This window comes from Salvelinus fontinalis, chromosome 31 (assembly GCF_029448725.1).
Source record: "Salvelinus fontinalis isolate EN_2023a chromosome 31, ASM2944872v1, whole genome shotgun sequence".
NCBI lineage: Eukaryota > Metazoa > Chordata > Actinopteri > Salmoniformes > Salmonidae > Salvelinus > Salvelinus fontinalis.
The window spans coordinates 29729106-29744013 of NC_074695.1; the positions used below are offsets into that span (position 1 = coordinate 29729106).

The following is a 14908-nucleotide window of genomic DNA, read 5'->3' on the forward strand; positions in this document are numbered from 1 at the left end:
ATTCCTATTAATTTGCATAGGCTAACCTTTGCGATTTAATGTTATTTACCATCTTCTGCTTTTTATGAATAAACAGGCATCAGGGTAAACATAATATCATTTCAATGCCCCCCCACACACATATTAATGTTACTTACCTTACAGATCACAAAGTGAACTAATTTCCTCTCCATTAATATGCAAATACATTTGATTCATACACTGGCTTGTCTGGCTGGCATGTTTTCATTTTAAACAGGCATTCCCTTACCTACACTGAAATAATTTTAGTCCTCAATTATGATTTTAAAAAGTCATAGCTCATTAGTACACCCTTGTGGTTGAATATATATATATATATATATATTGTATGTCTTATGATACAATTAATAATGTTGAACTAACAAATACCATCAAGGGATGTGTTACAATTTACAATAACAAACACCTTGTGAAACAGCTGTGAAAACCAATTTGGCAATATTTTAGATTTAAATACATAACCATTGATATTCTTTTGGTATATGTGTGTCAATTTTTTCAGATTTATTGTACACTCACATGGCAATCATAGACTGAAATACAGAATTCTGGTGTCTGGAATAGAGAGGAGGTGGGTCTTGTGTGGATGGGAGGTTCTGTAAAGTCCAGGCGCCGCTGCCCTCTTTGTTCTGAGTGTTTGCAGTGCTAGTGTTTTTAGCTAATCTGTGTATCTCACATGATGTGCCCAGTATGATAGTTGTCTTGCTCTTTCTTAGCAGATAATGACAACTTGACAATAACAGTAGCTGTAGATGATGTAATGAAAAGTTGGAGGGTGGTTGGTAATGGAGGACATCAGGTGGATCCATGTCTGGGTGTTGAGCAGAACCCCTAGGTCCTGGAGAACAGGAGCACAGTAAAGGGAACAGGGTAGGAGACGTAAACAAGCAAACACACAGGTTAAATGATTATCAGGTAGGGAAAAATACAGTTATTGAATTATTTAATTTAAATGTTTGATTAGACATGGATTAATGTTAATGGAAGACAGAAAATAAAGGATACCTATCTAATGTTTGATGTCAGTGGGGTTGGTAAGGGATGGTCCTTGGGAAAGGTAGAGGTGAGTTGTGAGAAACTCCAGGGTGGTGTCATGACCACTGGAGTCATACACCTTAGCAGTACCTACCTGGAAGTGGCGGTTACTTAACGTGACCCAGTGGTTAGCCTTGAGATTGACTATTTGGAGAAACCCCTGGGCCAGTGTTGGTACTGCTGACAGCATGGCGATGCCATCCACCACGAGGCAGCAACTGCAAATAGTTATCTGAGATTTTTTATATTCCCCTTAACGGATGTTGACCCCAGCTAGGAGTGAAAGAGCACCAAGCTTTCCCGGGTCTCGCCTTCCTTTCGTCCTTCTTCCAAGCCAAGTCATTCGCCTAGATGTCGAAGTACTTTGTCCCCTTGATTCTTCTCAGGTGGCTCCCCTTTTTCTCATTCGCTCTGTCCATGTTCAGTCTCACCTTTACTGATAATGGAAATAAATGCAATTATATTTAATATTATTACATATACATATCTTATATATCTCTTGGAAGGCCAGAAAATAAATGAACAGCAGACAATTTTTACCTGGTCAAAAACTTCCACATCCTTCTCAGTCCGTGCCTGAAGGGGGTCTTTGAAGGAGTTCTAATCTGGTTTGACAACTTCCACCACATCAGGTGGAGCATCAGTGACCTCAAAGTGCGTTATACAAAAACAGCAAAAGATAAATACTAAGTCAATCAAAAAAAGTATACTGCAGTATATGCAATAATGTTATATACAATTGTATTGTTTACATCAGTTAACTGCTGCAGCTCCCCTCCATATAGCAGGTGATAGAGGGAATATTCTGGAGGCCTGGACACTGCTGTGTTGTGTGCAAAGATAATTACCTTCAGATTGTCTCAACGTCAACAGTGAAGAGGTGACTCCAGGATGCTGGCCTTCTGGCCTTCTCTGTCCAGTGTCTGTGTTCTTTTGCCCATCTTAATCTTTTATTTTTATTGGCCAGTCTGAAATATGGCTTTTTCTTTGTAACTCTGCCTAAAAGGCCAGCATCCTGGAGTCACCTCTTCACTGTTGATCTTGAGACTGGTGTTTTGCAAGTACTATTTAATGAAGCTGCCAGTTGAGAACTTGCGAGGTGTCTGTTTCTCAAACTAGACGCTCTAATGTACTTGTCCTCTTGCTCAGTTGTGCACCTGGACCTCCCACTCCTCTTTCTATTTTGGTTAGAGACAGTTTGTGCTGTTCTGTGAAGGGAGTAGTACAGTGTTGTGACAGATCTTCAGTTTCTTGGCAATTTCTTGCATGGAATAGCCTTCATTTCTCAGAACAAGAATAGCCCGAAGAAAGTTATTTCAGAAGAAAGGTATTTGTTTCTGGCAATTTTGTGCCTGTAATCGAACCCACAAATGCTGATGCTCCAGATACTCAACTAGTCTAAAGAAGGCCAGTTTTATTGCTTCTTTAATCAGCACAACATTTTCAGCTGTGCTAACATAATTGAAAAAGGGTTTTCTAATGATCAATTAGCCTTTTTATAATGATAAACTTGGATTAGCGAACACAACGTGCCATTGGAACTGAATAGCACCTATGAACTCCTGAAAGCCGTGGACACAACTCTTATTGGTTGTCTGATGTGGAACTGGTAACAACATAGTCTGTGATTGGCTAACAACATTTAGATCTGTTTACAGCGAGATAAGATATTATACCATGCCATGAGTTGTTGAGGGAAAGACAGAATATCTATAGAGTGGGCATCATCATTTCTAGGCCATTAGCAATAACAGGAAATACACAAGCCGTAGGCTACACTATAGTTCAAGGTGGCTATGTCGGAATATCTGCTTGCACGGGGAAAATTGTACATTTTCTAACATTTATGGTTGAGATTTAATTAATATAAATATAAACTATGCACATTATGACTTTCATTAACACGCGATGCAGATGTCTCGCAGACGTTAGTAAGGCGTTGGTATCATGTCAGGTGGTACGGTTGCCTAGGCTTATATATGTCCCTTATCACCCCCCATAAATGCTCGTTATGTTTACCTGCTCCCTCAGATTACCTGGTTAGCAGCGCTTTCATTCACCACTCTGTCCAATGGGAAACTCCGCCCATAACATAGGCTGAGACGTGAAATGAACTACCTCAGCCCAGACCTAAAGTAGCAAGTGTCAGAGAAACCGCGGGAATTTTTTTGAAATCCCTCGACTCCTTCCGTGTCAAAAGACATCCCCCCCAAACAAACCCCCGACTCTCTGGGAATGATTACACAGTTGTTAGAGTCGCTGATATTTCAGTCTGATGTCTAGCTAGCTCAAAGTACTTAAGTCCTTGAATTTGACTTGCCACTGTTTGTATGAAACCTGAATATTTTTGCTTATGGAAATATATTTCACAGCAGTTTAGATGGTATAATGATTCTCCACACTATACTTGCTTTGTTTGTCACACAAACTGAAACTATTAGAATTTTAGCAACCAGGAAATGGCGGAGCGAATTCTGCTTAATACACCTTTTAAAACAGCGTCAGGATTGTAGTTCACATGAGACAGTCGTGGGAGACGCTAACCGCTGATAACTGTAGTAGGGATAATGCAGAATGCCACCTAGAGTTTTGGAGAGCTATTATGGTAGCCAGCTAGTTTCCATTAGCTAGTTAGCAGCAGCAACATCTGCTGCCAATGATGAAATCTGCAGCCTGAATTTTCACATATGATAATCGAAAAATTGATTAGGTACTAGCTAGCTAGTTATACTAGGGAAATCATCATGATAATCTACAGACCTATGTCTACCTAGCTAGCGATCTCATTTTGACTCATCAAACTTGTGGTAAAGGTTTGAATGATTTCTGATTGATATGTGCAGAAGAGCACCGTGTGTTCTCTGTGTGCAGAATGGCTGTAGATGGAGACAGTAGAGACTGGGATGGCCGATGGAACCATGTGAAGAACCATGTGAACCATGTGAAGAGAGACCCGGCCCATTCACTCATCCTGACTTTGAGCCAAGCATTGAGGTAAGGAAGGAATAACAAATAGATAACTAATAACATATCCTTTATTTAGGGGATAGAGATAATCATTCACCAAACCAACTCTTTTATGTTCTCAGTCCCTTGGGTTCTTATTGGAGACATGCAAGATCCTGGTCATTGGAGCTGGAGGACTTGGGTGTGAGCTGCTCAAAAATCTGGTATGAGAGTTTATGTCCAGCATCCAGGTGCAAATGCATGCAATTCTTTTGTTTCTTTGTCTGTTTCTGCACATCAATATCTTAAAGTGGAACTGATAGCGTTTGAACTACTTTGCATATGACATTCCCAGTTTATGCTTCAAAACCAACTTTATAAGAAGTTTTAAAAATAGGTTATATTTTAATCAAAATTCCATGACTTATAATAAGGAATTGTTGTCAGAATACAGTTGAAGTCGGAAGTTTACATACACCTTCTCCAAATACATTTAAACAGAGCTTCATGGTTGAGATGGTGTTCTTCGGCTTGCAAGACTCCCCCTTTTTCCTCCAAACATAACGATGGTCTTTATGGGCAAAACAGTTATTTTTGTTTCATCAGACCAGAGGACATTTCTCCAAAAAGTACAATATTTGTCCCCATGTGCAGTTGCAAACCGTAGTCTGGCTTTTTTTATGGCGGTTTTGGAGCAGTGGCTTCTTTCTTGCTGAGCGGCCTTTCAGGTTATTTCGATATAGGACTCGTTTTACTGTGGATATAGATACTTTTCTACATGTTCCCTCCAGCATCTTCACAAGGTCCTTTGCTGCTGTTCTGGGATTGATTTGCACTTTTCACACCAAAGTACGTTCATCTCTAGGAGACAGAACGCGTCTCCTTCCTGAGCGGTATGATGGCTGCGTGGTCCCATGGTGTTTATACTTGCATACTATTGTTTGTACAGAGGAATGTGGTACCTTCAGGCATTTAGAAATTGCTCCCAGGGATGAACCAGACTTGTGGAGGTCTACACATTTTTTTTCTGAGGTCTTTGCTGACTTCTTTTGATTTTCCCATTATGTCAAGCAAAGAGGCACTGAGTATACTTCCAATTGACTCAAATGATGTCAATTAGCCTATCGGAAGCTTCTTGGAATTTTCCAAGCTGTTTAAAGGCACAGTCAACTTAGTGTATGTAAACTTCTGACCCACTGGAATTGTGATACAGTGAAATAATCTGTCTGTAAACAATTGTTGGAAAAATTACTTGCACAAAGTAGATGTCCTAACCGGCTTGCCAAAACTATAGTTTGTTAACAATAAATTTGTGGAGTGGTTGAAAAATGAGTTTTAATGACTCCAACCTAAGTGTATGTAAACTTCTGACTTCAACTGTATATGGAAGGAGTTCAATGCATTATTAATATAATTCACCAATACATTTCTTGGTAGTCCAAAAAATATTGCTATCAGGTTGTAAATCACAGATGGTCTGGCCCATTTTTTGCTGCCTCCACCCATTTGGATGCACTGTTTCAGTTTAAATGGCTCAATATTTTGACCAAAAATGGACGACTGTAACTAAGGCTTGGAATGTCAATACAATCAAACTATCAAGGGCAATGATCAAAAGTCAGTCATAACGTGGCCAATTGGCTAGCGCACGTGTCAAACACAAGCGAATATAAGAGTCAAATTGAATCATCTACTTTATGAAATTACAGCCTGATGCGCTTGCTTGTTTACAGCGCGTAGCGGATGGGAATGTTTACAGACAGACATGCCTAGCTAGGCTACTAAAATGTTGCAGTCTGGCTTTGGTTTTTAAGGCTTGATAGTGAGTACGTTTACATGTACACTAGTAATTTCATATTAAACTGATTGTGGCAGAAGGCAGAGTATGGCATTAGTAAACACCTAACTCTGCTTACCTTAATCAGTGTAAAGTCATAATCGAAGTAAGTATACGCCGATTAACACCTGGTTTTCTAAGCAATCTTTCTAATTACTAAAACATGTAAACAGCATAATCGGCCTGCTGGAGGTCATTTTGCAGGGCGCTGGCAGTGCACCTCCTTGCACAAAGGCGGAGGTAGCGGTCCTGCTGCTGGGTTGTTGCCCTCCTACAGCCTCCTCCACGTCTCCTGATGTACTGGCCTGTCTCCTGGTAGCGCCTCTATGCTCTGGACACTACGCTGACAGACACAGCAAACCTTTTTGCCACAGCTCGCATTGATGTGCCATCCTGGATGAACTGCACTACCTGAGCCACTTGTGTGGGTTGTAGACTCCGTCTCATGCTACCACTAGAGTGAGAGCACCGCCAGCATTCAAAAGTGACCAAAACATCAGCCAGGAAGCATAGGAACTGAGAAGTGGTCTGTGATCACCACCTGCAGAATCACTCCTTTTTTGGGGGTGTCTTGCTAATTGCCTATAATTTCCACCTTTTGTCTATTCCATTTGCACAACAGCATGTGAAATATATTGTCAATCAGTGTTGCTTCCTAAGTGGACAGTTTGATTTCACAGAAGTGTGATTGACTTGGAGTTACATTGTGTTTATTTTTTTGAGCAGTGTATATACTGTAGGTCCATTTATCTTTTAGACCTGATTTTATATCTGGTTTTAGTAATTTAAGTTCACACTGAAAGTGTTTTTCCATCCAGATTTTAATATATTAATTTAAAAAACTGTTTGGATTTAGGCCTCCCGAAAAAAACACTTAGGGAGCCCGCCCAAGGATTTCAATGGCAGAAAAATCCCTCTATGTAAAATGTCAGTTCTAACTAACTGAAGACCCCATTTACAGATATCTCTCCTGAGCTACGAGGATGGTGTTCTGGACCCCAGTTCCATCATCCCCCTCATTGACGGTGGGACGGAGGGTTTCAAAGGCAATGCTCGGGTCATTCTGCCTGGCATGACCGCATGCATCGACTGCACCCTGGAACTCTACCCACCACAGGTGCTCCAAGCTCTCTCAGACCTGCCAATTTTTTTGTGTACTACTTCAGTAGCCCACTTCTATGTTAAGTTGGACAGTGATTTGTGTTCTGCAGCCATTTTGTGTTATCAGTGACAACTTGTGTGTGTGTTAAATTGTATGTGTGTTGTATAGCATAATTTGATGTATTCTTTTGGTCCATAGATTCATTTCCCCATGTGCACCATTGCGTCTATGCCGCGGTTGCCAGAGCACTGCGTTGAATATGTCAGAATGCTACAGTGGCCCAAAGACAAGCCTTTTGGAGGTACAACCATGAATAACACTACTCTATTCATTGTCACATCACCTCTTGATTGTATCGCCCGTCATAATACCTCCATAACACTATCATAAAGATTGACATAGTCATAATACATCCACAGCTGTTATAATAGGTAGTAATAATATATTTTTTCTTTTTGCCCCTTTTTTCGTTCCAATTTCGTGGTATCCAATTGGTAGTTAGTGTCTTGTCTCATCGCTGCAACTCCCGTACGGACTCGGGGAGAGGCGAAGGCTGAGAGCCGTGCCTCCTCCGAAACACAACCCAGCCTCTTGACACAATGCCCAATTAACCCGGAAGCCAGCCGCACCAATGTGTTGAAGGAAACACCATACACCTGGTGACTGTGTCAGCGTGCACTGCGCCTGACCCGCCACAGGAGTCGCTACTGCATGATGGGACAAGGACATCCCTGCCGGCCAAACACTCCCCTAACCCGGACGATGCTGGGCCAATTGTGCGCTGGCCCATGGGTCTCCCGGTCACGGCCGGCTGCGACGGTCATGGCCGGCTGGACTCGTACCCAGAATCTGTAGTGGCACAGCTAGCACTGGCACTGCTAGCCTTAGACCACCGCTCCACTCGGGTTTGCAATACAGCATTGTTTTTTGGCTGTTTCTGACCTTGCTGATTGCTCTAAGAAAGAGCAGAAACAGCCAGGAAACCTTTAAAAAATAAAAAAAAATAAGGGAGTAGATCAGCTTTAATATGGCAGATATTTTGTTGCTTCTACCAACGTAATTATCTGCATAATTTCCAATCCCACATATATACTGAACAAAAATATAAAAGCAACATGTAAAGTGTTGGTCCCACGTTTCATGAGCTGAAATAAAATATCCCAGAAATGTTCCATATGCACAAAAAGCTTATTTCTCTCAAATTTTGTGCACAAATTTGTTTACATCCCTGTTAGTGAGCATTTCTCCTTTGCCAAGATAATATCTGAAGAAGCTGATTAAACAGCATGATCATTACACAGGTGTACCTTGTGCTGGGGACAATAAAAGTCCACGCTAAAATGTTCAGTTTTGTCACACGACACAATGCCACATGTCTCAAGTTTTGAGGGAGTGCGCAATTGGCATGCTGACTGCAGGAATGTCCACCAGAGCTGTTGCCAGAGGATTTCTTGTTCATTTCTCACAACCCCTGACCACGTGTAACCATTCCATTACCTCATCTGGCTTCTTCACTTCTTCTTCTTTCCTTCTGTAATAATGGCTGGTCCTGGCTCCCTAGTGGGTGGGCATGGCTCCCAAGTGGGTGGGCCTATGCCCCCTTAGGCCCTTAACCATTGATTAGGTCCTAATTCATGTGTTTTAATTGACTGATTTCCTTATATGAACTGTAACTCAGTGAAATCGTTAATTGTTGCGTTTAAGTAATAAGGTACAAGGGGGTGTGGTATATGGCCAATATACCACGGCTAAGCTCTGTTCATGTGCGCAACGCAGGGTGCCTGGATACAGCCCTTAGCCGTGGTATGTTGGCCATATACCACAAACACCTGAGGTGCCTTATTGCTATTATAAACTGGTTACCAACGTAATTAGAGCAGTAAAAATACATGTTTTGTCATTCCCGTGGTATATGACTGATACGGCTGTCAGCGAATCAGCATTCAGGGCTCAAATTACCCAGTTTATAATTATATTTTGTGTGTGTGTGTGTGTGTACACACACATACGTACATACATACATACATACATAGGTGTGTGTACATACATACATGCATACATACCCGTAAAACATCAGTCTCAACGGCAACAGTAAAGAGGCGACTCCGCGATTCTGGCCTTCTAGGCAGAGTTGCAAAAAAAAGATTAAGATGGGCAAAAGAACACAGACACTGGACAGAGGAACTCTGCCTAGAAGGCCAGCATCCCGGAGTCTTCTCTTCACTGTTGACGCTAAACTGGTGTTCTGAGGGTACTATTTAATGAAGCTGCCAGTTGAGGACTTGTGAGGCGTCTGTTTCTCAAACTAGACACTCTAATGTACTGTCCTCTTGCTCAGTTGTGCACTAGGGCCTCCCACTACTCTTTCTATTCTGGTTAGAGCCAGTTTGTACTGTTCTGTGAAGGGAGAACAAGTATAGACTGAAGAGTTTCAGAAGAAAGTTCTTTGTTTCTGTCCATTTCGAGCCTGTAATCAAACTCACAAATGCTGATGCTCCAGATACTCAACTAGTCTAAAGAATGCCATTTTTTTTTATTCCTTTAATCAGGACAACAGTTTTCAGCTGTGCTAACATGGTTGCAAAAGGGTTTTCTAATGATCAATTAGCCTTTTTAAAGTGATGGTTGGAACTTGGATTAGCTAACAACGTGCCACTGGAACACAGGAGTGATGGTTGCTGATAATGGGCCTCTGTACGCCTATGTAGATATTCCATTAAAAAACAGCCGTTTCCAGCTACAATAGTCATTTACAACATTAACAATGTCTTCACTATTTCTGATCAATTTGATGTTATTTAAATGGACAATTTTTTTGTTGCTTTTCTTTAAAAAATAAGGACATTTCTAAGTGACCCCAAACTTTTGTGTGTGTATATATCTATAACCCTACCTCATTGGAGTAAACAAAATAAATATATTTTTGTTCTTTGTTATTTTCCCGTAAACCTACCACCCTCCCCTAATTAGAGTAAAATAATGGACAACAATACAGCTTATACATGCTATGTACATTTGCTGGACAGTATGTTTTACATTAGTTATCTTTTTGTTTGTTTTTAGTCCCAGCCTTCAGCTACTCTCAACCTCACCCACCCCTCCCCAAACTGTGGTATTGCACAATGTGCCTTTTGGTGGTAATAATTCCTTAATAACACTATCATAAAGATCAACATAATACCCATTTATAACAGATAATGGCAGCTAATGACAGTCCGGCTCTTGTCTGTCCCTCAGATGGTGATGGTTTGGATGGGGATAACCCTGAGCACATCCAGAGGGCCCAGGAGAGAGCTGTTGACTACAGCATCACAGGAGTCACATACAGACTCACACAAGGTGAGGAGAACCATACTGTAACACCCTGTCCTGGAGACCAGCTTTCAGCCATACATACTGTATAGTACACACCATTTCCTGTCAATTCCATTTTCAATTAGAATTTAAAAATGTTTTTTTATTGAAGTTGTATTGACACCAACTCCCCCGCTTACAAGTATTGGTTGCTGAAATCTGTGAACAGTGGAGTTAAAGATTTCTTTTGACATGGCTTTGCCGCAGGTGTCGTGAAAAGGATCATCCCTGCTGTGGCGTCAACTAATGCTGTAATAGCTGGTAGGAAACCCTTAATGACTGTCATTGAGTTTTATCTTGAAGAATCCTAAAGTAAAGTGTAACATATTCACCTTTTTGTGTTGCTTTGTAGCTGCCTGCTCCACTGAAGTTTTTAAAATAGCTTCAAGGTTAGTACTATGACTCATCCCTTTTTCACATGATGGACTCACTGGAGAGTAGATCAATTCCATACTAGGTATCATTCATATTACCTTTCTCTGACTTTGCAGCACTTCTATTCCACTGAATAATTATCTGGTATTTAATATTGTGGACGGACTGTACACCTACACCTTTGAGGCAGAGCGAAAGGTTAGTAATGTTTTCGATGTACCCAGATGAGTGTCCTTAATGGATATATATTTGCCCATTTTTTTTATTTAGGCGATCTGTATTAATGTTACTGACGATGCTATTGACACACAAGGCTATAAGGGTATGGCGTGCTTTCAGGCTACTTGTGCCTTCATGCTCTTGTTTAGTCCGACAGGAGAACTGCTCAGCTTGTAGCCAGGTGCCCCAGGATCTACAGTTCCCACCCTCTGCCAAGCTACAGGAGGTCCTGGAGTACTTGACAGAGAATTCCTCCGTGTGAGTACATCTCGTAGTAACCAGATCGACTGATATTGATGTCTGCCATGTCTTCACACAGAAGAGGCTGTTTTTTATGTTTACTTAAGTGTAAATGTGAAGTTGTCATTGTTAACTTTAAAAAGTTATTGTTTTCCAGACAAATGAAATCCCCAGCCATCACAGCAACCCTGGACGGGAAAAATAAGACACTGTATTTACAGACTATAGCTTCAATTGAAGAAAGAACTAGACCAAACCTTTGCAAAACCTTGAAAGGTAAGATGCGTGCATTGCATGTGTGTGGTAGATCATATAAAGCTATGTGTTTATTTCAGCCATCTTGTAAATGTAATGTTGTGTTGTTGCAGAACTGGGATTGTCTGATTGACAGGAACTAGCAGTGGCGGATGTCACCACACCTCAGACTGTCCTCTTCAAGTTGAAACTCACCTCTTAAAGGGCTAGTGCAGTCATAAATGTGATTTTCTTATGTTTTATCTATATTTCCACACTATGAGGTTGGAATAATTCTGTGAAATTGTGAAAATTATGATAATACCCTTTTAGTGTAAGCGTTGTTTGAAAAGAACGCCTGAAATTTCAGGTAATTTTGCATAGGTGTAGTTTTGGCCTGTCTGGCGACATTACCGGGTGGTGTTAATAGACCAATAACAGAGTTCCAAACCTCTGCCAATAACTTCTAGTTTTCAGGTTACATATCCCTCCCATTAAGCTTCTCCAGTTAGGTTCCTCACTCAGACCACTCCCAGACAGTCCTAACGAAATTATTGCTTGAGAAATTGCTTTTTGCTAAGAAGCTATTTTTGTGTATTTTTTACCATTGTTTTCAATTAAAATCACAGTAAGGTACTTAATTGTTACCCAGAAATAATTTGATATTGAGATAATAACGACTGCATTGGACCTTTTTTTTAAATGCAGAATCTGTCGACATTTGACAACCTTTGGGGAGAAAGTAGCAAGTGGTACAGCGTGGCATGGTTTTAATATATTTTAGTCTGATAATGTATATACGATAATTTTCTCTGTCGTATTGGCCCATTGTGGGAGGTAGCTGATGGCCATCAACTTTCTATATCACTGTATGTGGAATCAGTCTGTGACAATGTTTCTTAATGTTTTACTCCTAAATGTTTGCTCCAAATGGCTGTCTTCTTTCCCTCACTCAAAAGAGCAGTAGTTTTATATAGGGTGCCAGTCAAAAGTTTGGACACACCTACTCATTCCAGGGTTTTTGTTTATTTTAATTATTTTCTACATTGTAGAATAACAGTGAAGACGTCAAAACTATGAAATAACACATATGGAATCATGTAGTAACCAAAAAAGTGTTAAACACATCAAAATATATTTTAAGTTCTTCAAAGTAGCCACCCTTTGCCTTGATGACAGCTTTGCAATCAGCTTCACATGGAATGCTTTTCCAACAGTCTTGAAGGAGTTCCCACATATGCTGAGCACTTCTTGGCTGCTTTTCCTTCACGCTGCGGTCCAACTCATCCCAAACCATCTGTTGGGTTGTGGTTGGGTGATTGTGGAGGCTATGTCATCTGATGCAGCACTCCATCACTCTCCTTCTTGGTCAAATAGCCCTTACACAGCTTGGATGTGTGTGTTTTGGTCATTGTCCTGTTGTAAAACAAATGATAGTCCCACTAAGCGCAAACCAGATAGGATGGTGTATCGCTGTAGAATACTTTGGTAGCCTTGCTGGTTAAGTTTCTTGGCCCAAGTAAGTATCTTCTTCTTATTGGTGTCCTTTAGTAGTGGTTTCTTTGCAGCAATTTGACCATGAAGGCTGGATTCACACATGAATCCAGACTTCATTCCTATGAACAGTTGATGTTGAGATGTGTCTGAACTCTGAAGCATTTATTTGGGCTGCAATTTCTGAGGCTGGTAACTCTATTGAACTTATCCTCTGCAGCAGAGGTAACTCTGGGTCTTCCATTCCTGTGGCAGTCCTCATGAGAGCCAGTTTCATCTGCACTTGAAGAAACTTTCAAAGTTCTTAATCTTTCAGATCACTGACCTACATATCTTAAAGTAATGATGGACTGTCGTTTCTCTTTGCTTATTTGAGCTGTTCTTGCCATAATATGGACTTGGTCTTTTACCAAATAAGGCTGTCTTCTGTATACCACCCCTACCTTGTCACAACACAACTGATTGGCTCAAATACATAAAGAAGGAAAGAAATAACACAAATTAACTTTTAACAAGGCACACCTGTTAATTGAAATGCATTCCAGATGTCTACCTCATGAAGCTGGTTGAGAGAATGCCAAGAGTGTGCAAAGCTGTCATCAAGGCAAAGGGTGGCTACTTTGAGGAATCTGAAATATATTTTGATTTGTTTACCACTTTTGGTTACCACATGATTCGTAATGTTATTTCATAGTTTTGATGTCTTCACTATTATTCTACAATGTAGAAGATATAAATGAGTATGTGTGTCTAAACATTTAGCTGGTACTGTTTGTAATTATGATAAACTGTGCTGCAATAAAGGGTTTTGATAATGAAAGTTGTCGCAAAGAGGGTTTCCTTAGTCTGCACTAGATCGACGCTATACACCTAACACACCACTGACATAGCATGATTTGATTAGAGGTGGTTTCACCAACCCAAATTAATTGAACTTTTTAGGATATTGATCATTAGATTTTTTTTTTGTATATGGTTAAGTAGTTCCTGGACTCTATGGCTAAACTTCATAGACTAGCCCAGATTTCAATTAAATAAATTGTAAATGGGGCATTTTGTAGTCGACTTAAAGAAATTACGAGTTGACACCTATTTTACTAAGCACAATAGAAGGACTAGTACCATGGTCTGCACATGAGGTTAGCGGCTGTAAAATACTTCTGTGGTGCGTTCAGGTTTGCTACATTGTGGAGCAAAAACGTTATTGAACAGATTTCGAGGTATGTTTGCTCTATTGGAGGCTCCTTAGAGGAGGAAGGGGAGGACCATCCTCTTCACCAAATTTCATTAAAATATTGGAACATTAAAGTTATCCTTTTTAGATAAAACTTCTAAACGTATTCACATGTCACCAAATAATTTATTAAAACCCTGTTTTGCAAAGGTCTACAGTAGCCTCAACAGCACTCTGTAGGGTAGCACATAGTGTAACCGGAGGGTACCTCTGGGTACATTGACTTTGATACAAAACCTAGGAGGCTTGTGATTCTCACCCCCTTCCGTAAGCCCTATTCACACAGGACTAGTATTACTAGAGAACGTTGGTAATGTAATTATTTTCCCAGAATGTCCATTATTCCAGAGGACAATTCGGATGGGATTAGTGTTTTCCAAACTACCACCCTGTAATTCTTACTTTTTCCCCAATAAATTTACAGTTATTGGAGGTTTCTTTCTAGGTGTGAAGATACTGTATTTCAACAAGTCCAGGTGACAACAGGGCTACACTGTTAACTAGAGTTTGGTTCCCAAGTTTCTAAATCATACTAAACAATCTTTGGTATAGTGTCACCATAATATTTAAATTGAGGATGTGTGATCATAATCATTAGGATATTTCATGTCCTAAAGGACCGCATTCTTCAGATGTAAGCTAAATGGTGCACTTGAGAACAGTGGGTTAACTGCCTTGTTCAGGGGCAGAACAACAGGTTTTTACCTTGTCAGCTCGGGGATTCGATATGAACAAAAGTATTCACTGTGAAAGTTGATACATGTAGGCCATTCATATATAGGCTATGCGCAGCACTTTGTTAAGCTTATCTAATCAG

The 14908-nt window shown here is 40.4% G+C and overlaps 1 protein-coding gene across 7 annotated transcripts in view; it reads left to right on the plus strand.

Annotated features, from left to right (window-relative positions):
* Positions 1–14908, plus strand: part of LOC129830010 (NEDD8-activating enzyme E1 catalytic subunit-like) — a 74461-nt gene that overhangs the window by 3407 nt on the left and 56146 nt on the right. For 5 of the 7 annotated variants that reach the window (XM_055892132.1, XM_055892133.1, XM_055892134.1 and 2 more), the window contains 11 exons: positions 3928–4050; positions 4146–4226; positions 6801–6956; positions 7140–7242; positions 10179–10280; positions 10503–10556; positions 10648–10684; positions 10787–10868; positions 11039–11147; positions 11287–11405; positions 11498–13677. In XM_055892132.1, the coding sequence (XP_055748107.1) occupies positions 3967–4050; positions 4146–4226; positions 6801–6956; positions 7140–7242; positions 10179–10280; positions 10503–10556; positions 10648–10684; positions 10787–10868; positions 11039–11131 (792 nt within the window). In that variant the 5' untranslated portion in view covers positions 3928–3966 and the 3' untranslated portion in view covers positions 11132–11147; positions 11287–11405; positions 11498–13677. Of the gene's footprint in view, positions 4051–4145; positions 4227–6800; positions 6957–7139; positions 7243–10178; positions 10281–10502; positions 10557–10647; positions 10685–10786; positions 10869–11038; positions 11148–11286; positions 11406–11497; positions 13678–14908 lie in introns of those variants that run through there. The other 2 variants (XM_055892135.1, XM_055892138.1) reach the window with 2 other exon arrangements.